This window comes from Carassius auratus, chromosome 32 (assembly GCF_003368295.1).
Source record: "Carassius auratus strain Wakin chromosome 32, ASM336829v1, whole genome shotgun sequence".
Taxonomy (NCBI): Eukaryota; Metazoa; Chordata; class Actinopteri; order Cypriniformes; family Cyprinidae; genus Carassius; species Carassius auratus.
In genome coordinates, this window is record NC_039274.1 from 30111074 (window position 1) to 30123568 (window position 12495).

At 36.3% G+C, this 12495-nt stretch overlaps 1 protein-coding gene across 1 annotated transcript in view; it reads right to left on the bottom strand.

Moving 5' to 3' along the window:
- Positions 1–588: 588 nt before the first annotated feature.
- Positions 589–12495, bottom strand: part of LOC113052073 (arrestin red cell) — a 34997-nt gene continuing 23090 nt past the window's right edge. Inside the window, exons 2-15 of the mRNA XM_026216363.1 lie at positions 11252–11282; positions 10663–10723; positions 9502–9546; positions 9171–9367; positions 8842–8901; positions 8575–8642; positions 7812–7947; positions 7519–7603; positions 6264–6336; positions 3908–4045; positions 3610–3693; positions 3442–3518; positions 2672–2726; positions 589–2581 (exon numbers count right to left, since the gene is read on the bottom strand). Coding sequence (XP_026072148.1) covers positions 2488–2581; positions 2672–2726; positions 3442–3518; positions 3610–3693; positions 3908–4045; positions 6264–6336; positions 7519–7603; positions 7812–7947; positions 8575–8642; positions 8842–8901; positions 9171–9367; positions 9502–9546; positions 10663–10723; positions 11252–11282 — 1204 coding nt within the window. The 3' untranslated portion in view covers positions 589–2487. The remainder of the gene's footprint in view (positions 2582–2671; positions 2727–3441; positions 3519–3609; positions 3694–3907; positions 4046–6263; positions 6337–7518; positions 7604–7811; positions 7948–8574; positions 8643–8841; positions 8902–9170; positions 9368–9501; positions 9547–10662; positions 10724–11251; positions 11283–12495) is intronic.

Consider the following 12495-nt stretch of genomic DNA (forward strand, 5'->3'; position numbering starts at 1 on the left):
CATTGCAACTGTCTCAAACCCTATAGTCACCTCAAGAAGGCATGCAGTTTTCAAACAAAGCTCTCAGTTTTGGACATAAAATAAACTTTTCTAATGGAAAGGACTTCCCTGCCACACTAATGCGAGTTAAAAGGCGTTGTCACTCATTTCTAAAGAGCAAAGTGAATAAATGTGCAGGTAGCAAACAATGGATAATTTAATATTAAACATTTCACTTGGAATGATTAGATATTTGTCAAAGCATGCATTTGCAGCTGGTTTAAAAGTAACATTGCTTAATAAGTGAACCTATTGCCGTTTTTTTTTCTGCAAATATTTCAGATTTGTTAAGCCATGTTCATCATAAACTCAACATTGTGTGCTTCATTAAACACACACACACACACACACACACACACATATATATATATATATATATATATATAAACAACATTCATAACATTGTTTGCAATATCATGAAGAATGTAATGAATTTTTTATCAGAGCATTACAACATTATGGCTTTAGACACGTCAGTGAAGAGAGGTGTCAAATATAAAAATCTATCTGCTTAACTATTATAAATGAATGAGTAGATATAGACGTGTGTCAGTCTGCATGAAATTTTAATTATCTTGCAGCACATTATGCAAATCATTTCCTGGACAGTGCCAAACTGAATGAATCAATCAACTGTTGGTCTAGAGAGGAAAGTAGTCCAAAATTCAAAATCACCAACTCGACATCCTCCTTGTGACTCACTCACTTTTACTGGCCAGTCAGATTTATGACAGTACAAATGGTAAGTAATGCGTGTAGAATATTAATAAGACTATTTTGCTATAAAATTTCTGGTTAAATGATCAGGTTTATTTTCATACAAATAAAATTGTAATTTAAAATAACAGATATTTTGTATTATAATAATAGCTTAGGAAATACATCACATCTGACCTTGATCGGTTGCATTCTTGTATTATGAAGTACTAGAATTCATTTTTAGGATCGTGTGCTGCTATAGAACAGTTACCTGCACAGCTAGCTTTTTATGATTCCTAACTTTACATCAAATAATTATAGAGCAATTATACATCAGAAAAGGACAAAACAAGACAGACTTGACCTCATCTTCAACTCAAGGCCGCATGAAAGTTGAAATCTAACGCAAGTATGCACATTGGCATGGTTGTATGGGTGTTTTAAACAAAGCAATCCTTTATTTTAGAGATAGCTTTTTGTCCTTCAATGGGAGCTCCACTGCAAAATGTTACTTCCTTGTACACATTGTAACAAATAGATTTGCCATTGTTCAGTAGTAAACTATGAAGAATGTCTTAGGAAAGGGCTGATCCTGGGAGAACGAGATTTAAAAAAATCATATTTCCTGGAGATCATGCTATAAATCCGATTTTAAAATAACCATCATCAAAATATTTCTGGCAGTACAATGATTACATCAACACTTTCTGTGAACTAAAACATGGAATGAGCGTGTGAGTTTCAACCGATCTGAGCTTAACTTACAAGCAACATTATAAATCATCACATTTTGGCAAATTAAGTTTGGCAGGCACAAATAATGAGGAATTACATTGTGTGTGTGTGTGGCACAAACAGAGCCTGTCCCTGTCCTCTTGTTTTATCTACAAGCTAATTTCACACTGAAGACTTGTAGCAGCGTATACATATTCTCCAACTAAACATGTGAAATAAATGCTAAAATTGACAATAAGAAACCAGATGTTTGTGTCCCGATGCATATTACCAACTACTTTTCCTTTGAAAAAAATGCCTTGTCCTTAATTATTTGAGTATTGCGTGCACAACAAGTGCACAGAAAAATTTTACTACTTTTTTTCGTAGGATATGTATACATTTTACATAACTATAATATAAAAGCTGCTAAGCAAGTATGGATGGCTTGGATTACGGGGTCTAGGAAAGTGGAATAAAATTAACACCAAACTCAATTTCCCTGTGGTGTTTGTTAACAGTGTATGTACTGTACAATGAAATAACATAGAACATATATCATAATTACATAGCTATTAATGCCCACTTGATGTATAAGTGGGAATTTGATGAGAAGAAATAAAAGGAAACAAAATCAATTAAGGTAAAGAAAAAGAATCACCCCTGAATCAATGGATCTTTTGCCCACCAACAATACACTGATGTTTAGATTACCCATCTAACAGTTTCTCCCTCTGTTTCCTTCTCTCTCTGTCGTTTCATTCAACATATAAGCGTTCCAGTGAAGTGGTTCATATGACCAGAGAAACAGGAGGACAATTAAAAGACCACCTCACAGATGCTAAAATGGTCTGAAAGGGAGCCAAAAGACAAATAAAGAGTTAAGGAAAGAAAGGAGGCTGTGCTCCACTCTATCAGATGGGTCCAGTGGAGCAGAGGTATGAGAGTACTGGCTGGTTGACACCCCACCCCTATCGCCCTTCCTTACGACCTTTACACGGTGTCGTGTGTGTGTGTGTGTGTGTGAAGGGGCCGTTAGCAGAAGTGATCGTCCTCTTCATCTTTCATTCCCTTCAGCCTGAGCCTAGCAAAGTCCTCAAACACAAAGTCATCATCCTGTGAGAAATTACTGAAGACAAAAAGAAACAAGAGTTATGTTACACAAACAGACAAACACGCGTGAGTTTCATTCTGTGAACGAGACACACAGCCAACTCACTTTGTTTCAAACTCTATGAGGTTGGTGTCCACCGGGACATCTGACTCCGGCACAACTGTGGACGACAGGGATTAGAAAAGAATTAGGCAATCTGCGCGGAAGGAAATGCTCGCAAAACATCATTTCCAAGGTGAAATCAAAATTACACATACGTTATCAAAACTCATCATATGCGAAAAAAATGCTCATAATAATTCAGTAATATCAAGTTGATATGATAATATATTATTCAAAATTGAACCATACTAATATAATTATGTTTAAAGCTAGCATCGACAGTGCTAGTCTGCGGAACATGCATATTTTTATATACGATATAAATGTATGTATTTCTAATATTGGTAAATAGTATAATAATAATAATACATTGTTTAAATTGTTGCTATTGTTTTATTGTGAACAAAAACAGAAAAAGTTATAAATAAAAATCAGTTATCAGTTATCAGACACTTACCGTCCCCTTGGAATTATAAGGTTCTATCTGACATTTTTGTCAAAATTGAGTTATTCACATTTTCTTATTCTGTGACAATTTATTTAAATTATGTGATGATTTATTTTAAGTTGTGTACATTTTGGGATTTTTTTTTGAAAAAACAAAAAGTCTATGGAACACAAAATCTTTAAAGCTCAATATCTCAAAACTACTCAGAACGCAGATAGAACCTTATAATTCCAAGGGGACGATACATAGATATGTTTAAAAATGATCATTAATGAGATTCTATGAAATAAAATGAATGTATAATGACATAAACTTGAGCGGTTACCTGACTGCGGTCTTGAGTTGGGCTGTTCGGAGGGCTTTGGGTGCATCAAGACAAAAGGCAGCTCCACCGACACATCACTAACAAAACGGAAGTGTTTAGATTCAGTGCTCTGATGTTCTGAACAAATATACAAGTCTGAAGTATTTCTGTGTCAAAGGACATACTCACCCTCCACGAGACACCACCAGCTTGACTTTAACTCTGTAGGAAACCAAGATTCCCAGGACCTCTTTGTTGGACACATCCTTCACTCTGTAAGCACAGGGAAACACATGCTGAATACACAGAGCGGTTACAAAAAGCAAAGCAGCTGGTTTTGTTTGAGGGTTTATGGACACACGGGTTGGGTTAACTTTGTAAGAACTAAAAACACTTAATATACTAAAGCTCAAAATGCTTTGCCTTTTTTTCTGAAAGCACGTAAGCAGCAGCATGTGATGAACGGTGTCAGCTGAAGGCCACTTACATGGTACTGGAGGCCAGGTTGGTGTCTTCATGTTTCAGCTGTCCATCCAGAGCCAGACCCCTCTTCTCTCGGTTACTGCTCAGTGTGGGGGTGAGTGTGTACACCTTACAGAACGTGGAGCTGGGTGACACCTGGTCACTGCACACGGCAAAAACAACAGAGAGTGAGACTTGTGCCTTAAGCAAAAAAGTACTGACCATATTGTGCATCTTTTTTTTTTGTCTTCAGTACTAGAAATAGGTTAAAAATGTACATGGCGAAAATTGTGGGTAAATGTATTTTGGGGATGAACTGAGGTAAAATGAATCTATAATTAAAATGAAAAGTATAAAAGCTAATTTTATTAACAAATAATATAAGTCATTAAATAATACTACAATAACACTGATAGTGAGACTGAACAGAAAACGATGCAAAATCTATATTGAAACTTTGGAGTGGTTTCCATCTACTTCATCTACATAATATTCTCTCATTCCAGGTAGCCACTAGACTGTAAGTGATGGCAGCTGTTCTAGGACTAATAAACCAATCACATCATAAAGCACAGAGCACTAAGCTTTCTGCGTCCCATATAAGGGCTGTCTTCTGGCTAAATAAAAGAATCTAGTCAGAGACGGCTGTTTACAGAGTCTAGAGTTATCAAATGTAACTCAGTGTTTCTTATCAGATTTTAAGGACATGTCTGTGTGCCAATCCATAGTGAAAGTGAAAGTGACTTGTAGTGAAAGTGAAAGTACAGCCAAGTATGGTGACCCATACTCTGAATTCTTGCTCTGCATTTAACCCATCTACAGTGCACACACACACACACACTGTGAACACACACTCGGAGCAGTGTGCCCTTGCTCCTCAGTGCTGTACATTCACTCCCCCCACCTACAATTCCTGCCGGTCCGAGATTCGAACTCACAACCACTGGATTACAAGTCCAAACTCTAACCATTAGGCCAAGACTTCCCCATGTCAATCCCACAAAGCATCTTGCATTTGTTGGATTAGGCAGCACTTTGGATGAGTTCAGAAAAGACAATCTAGTTGGACAAACTGTAAACTGCTGTTGATGGGAAACATTAAAGATCAGGAGAACATATGGTGAATAAAAACAACGGATAAATAGGAAAAGAGATATATTCAAGGATTTTTAGTATGCTACGCATACATAATTTGTTTATCTGAGAGGAAGTCAAAAAAGCTGAATAAAAGGAAACCACCTGGGTCATTCAAGCTAGAAGCTAAACTGCAGTTGACCTAAAAAAAACACCGGCTGAAACCGGCTGAACAGCTCCGCACAAGACAAGAAGCAAAAAGGACAGCTACAGTCCTTATTCTGGGGGGTAAAAGAGGAGCAACAATGCCTCATCTCATGGAGAGGTTGGAAAAAAACAGGTCAAAGAGCCATCATCTACAAGCAGGGATGGGCTCAGGGTCACAGGAGCCAGAACGAACGGTTAGATACGAGACTCACCGTGATGAATGTTGGCCCACAGACTTGCTGTAGGTGTCATGGGGGTAAAGAACCACATCTGTAACCTGTAGCACTGAGAGAGAACAGTCGTCGTCGTCCAATCAGCACTACAATAAAAAACTACTGACTATGAGGCGAGACTGGATCATCATGGGGCTTTCAGCGGGACGAAGGGATCGAGGCATTTGGTGTCACGTCAAAGGGATGCTACTATTAAAAGCTGGGATGAACTCTACAGAAAGGCTGGGAGGGCACAGACCGGTCCAAATGCAAACTTTTAACAAGGGTAGAGTCGCTCTTGGGTATTTGGAGGGGAAGGAACAAAGCTTTGTAACAAGAATAAACTGGAGTTTCCACAGGACAGTTGATTTCAGCTTTAGCAACAATTTGATTCAACGGGTGGAAATATTTCAAGGCACCTTGGTTGTGTAACCTAAACATTAAAGGGAAAGTCCACCCAAAAATGAAAGCTCTCAACCTCATGTGGTTCCATACCTGCATGACTTACTTTCTACCGTGGAAGACAAAACACTTTTGGTTCGCCTTGACATCCAATACATTTTTCACTATACAATGGAAGTCATTCTACAGAAGAAAGACATAGAGGTTTGGATGATCAGTTCAGTAAATGACAATCATCTTCACCTTTGGGTGGACTATCCCTTTAACTGCTACAAATCTATTCTGACCACACAGAAACCTTGGTGAGATGTGTATTAAACACACTCCTACTTTACAGCAACAAGAGATGACTGAGGTCAAATCAGAAGCAAGACCCTTTACATGAGAAGAGATCTTACGGAAAGATGATGGAGGATTGAATATGAGGGAGGTGAAGATGGGGCAGTGTAGAGAGAGATGGAGAAAGTGGAACAGAGGGCTACTCACTCGGCTTCTACGTGAGCCACAGGACATTTGTACTGTGCGGTGCTGAACAAACAGATATCGGCATACTGTCGCACTGTGGGGAGAGAGCAGGGATACACAGCGGGGTTACCAGGGGCAGGAGGGAGCTTACACAAACCAAACTATTAAATCACAGGCGGGACAGCTGACATTCACACTAAACTACACAGGAGCACATGAGGACCTTAAGGAAAAACTTGAGAAAAGAAGATCTAAACAACACAAGAACAGATAAAAACACATTTCAAATCACATACAAGTGTATCGTGCAGGAAGCATTATTGCCGTAAAGTTAACATGACTTTAAAATGAAAAACTACACTTTAAAAGTTTGGGGTCAGAAAGAAATGAATGCTTTGCTGCATAAAATACGGTTATTAAACTGACCAAAAGTGACGTTACAAAAGATTCCCATTTCTAAACTTTCTAAACCAGACAGAAATCACATCACAAGTTCCACATAAATATTAAGCATCTCAACCGTTTTCAAAAATGATTATAAGAAATGTTTCTTGAGCACCAAATCAGCATATTAGATCGATTTCTTAAAGACCAAAACAATGACTTATAAAAGTCAGCTTTATCACAGGAATAAATTATAAATAAATATCATTATAAATAAATGATATGTAAAAATTGATAGCCTGTATGCACCATGAGTCGCTTTGGATAAAAGCGTCTGCTAAATGCATAAAATTAAAAAATTAAAACATTTAATTACATTTTAAAACATTAAAACAGAAAGCAGGTATTTTAAAATTGTAATAATATTTCACAATATTACTGTATTTATGTTCAAATAAAAGCATAAGAGCCTTAATAAAATCTTACCGACCCCAAATGTTTAAAAAGAAGTGTACCTGATGTTTTGTTTTTTTTTTTATATCCAGAAAATATAATTTGTTAATATTAATAGATATTAAATATCCGGTTTTACTCTTTTCACTACTAAGATCATTTAAAACTCTGTCACAGATGAATTATGAAGCAACATGTGAAGTAAACAACATTTATCTGTAGTAAACATCTGTGAGTGCACGAGATACGGATGCAGGACAAAAGCAACAGGAAAGGAAAAGGGGAAGAGGAAAGGATTTAAGCTAGCTGACGTTAGCAAGTCTAAATGCAACTCTAAAACATAAAATACTCAGCGAAAAACATTCAGTGGTTTACTTGCAAGTTGTAAATGATTGTAGTGTTTACTATAAATACAAAAACAGTCAAATGTTCACCTCACCAGAGATTTTAACTCGTTTAACTGTTTTGGTGGAGTTGTTGGTCACATGAACGTTGACACTGATAGGTTCACCGTGGTAGTAGAGCTAAAAAGGAAATCAAATATTAAATTGCACATCTTGTACTTTGTTTGCACTACTTGTAATATACACTCAGGCAATAAAGTAAGCTTGGTTGAAAAATGAAACTGAAAGAGCTACTTCAGTAGCAACTGAGTAAAAAGACATCAATACTTGACATTATTAACAGAAGGCAATAGAAGACGTCTGCCTGTGGTTAGATGCATGTTCACACCTCTTTATCTAGCGAGGCCTCGAGGTGAAGAGAGCGGTCAGACATAAGGAAGCTGCGTGTGGTCTCCACCATTGGCTGAGGACCAGGCTTCTCTGGAGCGTATTGCACCTTGCGAATGACCAGCCGCACAGAGTTCCTGTAAAGCAGACGCCAGTTAGAAACTAATTCTGTTGTAATTGTGACATTCCAAACACATAACATTTCTCCATCTGAGTACAGATGTACATTACCATTCAAAAGTTTGGGTCTGTAAGTTTTTAATGTTTTAGAAAGAAGTTAATAATTCTTTAAAATGTATTGTGAAATATTTTTGCAATTTAAAACAAGGGTTTTCTATTTTATAGATATTTTAACAGTATTTTAATCCTGTGATGGCAAATCTTTATTGTCACATGATCATCACATAATACACTAATATTAATAAATGTATACATTTACAATAATACATAATACATTTTCAAGTGCTAAAGGAAAAAAAAATCTTATTATCATCAATATTGAAAACATTTATTTGCAAACCATGATACTTCTATAATTTGTATTTTTAAAGCTGCATTTATTTGAAATAGAAATCTTTTAAAACAATTGAAGTCTTTCCTGAAAACTACTTTTTTTTTTTTTTAATAAAATAAATAATAAGAAGCAGCAGCAATAATGCACCTGGTAAATATTTCCAGTATATTGTACCTGATAAGTAAACCGGCCACTCAATGTAAATAAGCAGTGAAAAAAGAAAAGAAACTCACAAGGAGCAACACTTTACCGTTTGTGAGTCTTCTCATCCACAGTTTTGGCACAGAATGCCCTGACCTCAAAGTCAACTCCGCATGCCTACAAGAGAAAAAAAAAACAGAGATAAATGACCACTGAAAGAAAAGAAAAGAAAAGAAAGGAAAGGAAAGGAAAAGAAAAGGCATTTTAAAGAAAGTGTGCGTGCAAGTAGTTTAGGGATGCACTGGTTAATTAAAAAGTGGACTAGTTTAAGTAGATTTTGACAGGATGTAGCTTTGCACATTCCTAGCCTCACTACCTTTCCTGTGTCCTCTGGGCCAGGCTGAAGAGTCACGGAGCAGGGAAGGTTCTGAGGAATCTGTCCAATAAATAAAATGACTTTAGCAAACTAACTTGGTCACAATCTGGTCACTCACACAAAGTGAACATGGGAAAGTTTTTAGTGAATTTCACTGGGTCTGTAAAGTTTTACTGTGGTGTGTAAAAGAGTATCAATAATAGTCTTACATTCAAATCTGCTTTCCTCTAGATAGATACACTGGCTCAAAACACACACGTATGAACAGCTGAACTTTACAAGCACTGAAATGTGTAAGTGAAGGCAAAAAGGCAAAAGTAAAGAGGCACCGTGAAGTTGAAGGGGTATGCGTTCTGGCCCAGCTTCTTGAGCAGTCTCTCCTGTAGACGACTGAGAGGTTTGTGCTCCTCGGGCAAAGGGGGATACGCCTGGAAGCTGGAAATAAAGAGATCCTTTCGGAAAGACAGGCCCAGCACGTCCAGATCTTCACGGCCATAACGGAAGGCACACGTCAGGGTCACAAACACTGGTAAAAAGGTACAGAGCAGTGGAGAAGAGAAAAACAGTGATGAATATATAATAAATAGTTTTGATTAGAATCATTAAAAAAAAAAAAAAAAACTTACAGGCAGGACAAAAAATAAATAAATCTGTGTTTACCTTTTCTGTCTTTAAGGTATTCTGGGTCAATCAAGAGCACCCCATCTAAAGTCAGACAAAATACACAGTGAGTGAGTAAGAGAAACTGCTAGTAGTACCAGTAAAAACAATACTGGGGCTGTCAAATTACTGCTTTAATTTAGTAAAACTTTTTTATTATTAATAATATTACTACTAATAAAAAATGTAGTTATAAGGAATTTTCCTTTAAAAAACAAACATTTTATTCATTTATATATACTGTGAGTCCACAATATTAAACCAGCATTTTAAAAAAACATATGTGCAAAATAATATGATGTGATTTATTGAACACAGAAAGTAAAAACTAAAAATATTTTGCATATTAACTACCATTCAAAAGTTTGATGTCAGATTTTTTTTTTAAATAATACTTTTATTCAGCAATGACACATTCAATTTGTGACAGCAAAGGCACTTCTAAAGTTACAAAAGATTTCTATTTCAAATAAATTTTGTTCATTTGAACTACCTATTTACGAGAGAACCCTGCAATTCTCTGAAAAATGTATGTGTTCGGCAAAGAAGTGTTTTCAATGTGGATAATAATAAGAAATGTCTCTTGAGCACCAAATCAGCATATTAGAAGAAGGTCTAAAGTATCACGTGACACTGAAGACTGAAGTAATTGCCATCGCAGGAATAAATGACCATTTAAAATTCATAAAAACAGAAATCATATATTTTAAATCGTAATGATATTTCACAGTATTACTGTTTATTGATGAAACAAATGCAACATTGGTGAGCATAACCAGAAAATAAAGAAAGAAAGAAAACAACCTCCAACTTTTGAACGGTAGGTTTAGAAAGTTTTAGAAAAGGCACTCTTTTTTAATATCACAGTGGCTGTTAACACAGCATTATACCAATTATCTTGTTCAAGATTACGGTTACAATATATAATACTCCTGACAGAGCTAATCTCCCCTCACAAATGTGATGAGTTAAACATGGAAACATAATTTTTTAGTTGTTAAGTATAAGCACCAAGCATTATGTCCCTCGACCTCATCCGCCTCCTTAAAGACACAGCTCCTCAACAACAGTTAACTGATGCTGCTCAGACATGAAAGGAAGTCGGGTGCTTCAACCAAAATCTCCCAAGATGTTTTGAGCGGGAACTCCCATGTGACTTACCTACAGGGTCCACGTGATCGAGATGATCCACAAAGTCCCTCTTCCCCAAGTATACTGTGAGCTGGAAAGAGTAAAAGACAAAAGCATGCAGTGCCTCCATCAAGGAACTTGCACTCAAACAATTAAACAAACAGCCCGAGACATGCCACGCTGACCCCGAGATGAAGACAACTCTTCTAGACGGCGTGATGTTGAAACTCATCCTCCACATGCAAACGCTTTCCATTATAGAGAATAAAAGCGAGAGATGAGATGAGGGGATAGAGATAAGTAGGATGGCAGCAGCTGGGTGGAAATAGCTTGAATGCAAGCCGAGAGAAAGAGATTGTAGAGGAAATAATGCTGCGATAACCAACACTGTACTGATGAAGAATTAGTCAAAAGAAGAATGAAAAGACAAAAGCAAACAAACAACCAAAAAAAAAAAAAGAGTTTAAAAGACACACTTAAGGCAATTAAAATGAGCTTAAAGAAGTGAACAGGAAGAGAAACACTAAGAGAGATGGATAGAAAATGAGGGAGGAGAAGCAAGAGAGAGACAGGAAAGGAGCCCACCTTATACCTCGTAACATACTCTGGAGAGTCTTACCTTGCAGTTGGGGCTGGACTTCTTGAAGACTCTGTCATGAGAGGAAAGAGAGAACGTCATTAAAACTGATGTCTTTAGCAGCATGCACATTTCCATTTGAAATGAAGCTCCATAGGGGTTTTCAGAAAGACCAGGGCAATGCAATGCCACGTCTAGTAAATCAGAAAGGCTTTCTATTCGAAATGAAGCTTGTGTGAATGTGTGGAATTCAAAAGAATGTGAATATCACTTTACATTTTTTTTTAGATCCATTAAGGGTAAACACCTGACAAGTGGCAAATGCAAGAAACTGAAAAAAAAAAATGTATATATATATATATATATATATATATATATATATATATATATATATATATATATATTTGTCAGCCAATAACATTATCAGGAACTAATATACAGTTTAAACAAAACAAAACAAACAAAAAAAAAATTCTGCAATGTTTTATAAAGGGAATAAATAAATTAAAATGTATAATAAAAACATAAACCTAGAAATTATCCAAAGATAAAAATAAAAAAATAAAAATAAAAACTATTAACTAATTTGAAATGGAAAATTAAACAATTATTATAATTCTGATTATAAACCCTGAATGAAATTGACATGCTGGGGGATTAAAAGAATTTAAATAAAAATCACATTCATGGGCAGTAAGAAATATTCTCAGATCACCTGCCATTAGCAGTTGCATTAAGATTCCGTTTCCATCATTATAAGGCTTAAAGACATAGGAAATATGAAAACCAGTGAGCACCTGTGGTTAACCAATGTAATTCAAAAGTCAAATATTATCTGTGCTTACATTGGCAAACATACAAATATCTCATGAAGAAAGAGCTTAATTTTTCCCTGGGACCGAGAGACAGAAGATGAGAGGAGGGACAGAGAGGGCAGAAGCATGACAAAAAAAGAAATTATGAAAAACTGACCAACCAAAGAGGCTGCAAACAGAAAGAAGCGAGACAAAAGGAAAGGAAAGAGACTCAGGCGGAGATGGACAAAGGAAGAATGGGATAAACACAGCTGCCCAGCTAAAGGGAGAGCAAAAGAGAACGAACAAGAGGGTTCGAGAGCTCACAAAAGAGACTGCTGGTGTCAGTGACTCATCTGAATGTGGGAAAATATGAAATAGACAGAGACAGAACATGAAAGAGTGGCTAAAACATAAAGGGAAGACAAAAAGAGTATGAAGAGAAGGCAAATAAAAATCAATATAGGGTTAAATAAATAGTCTGTCATTATT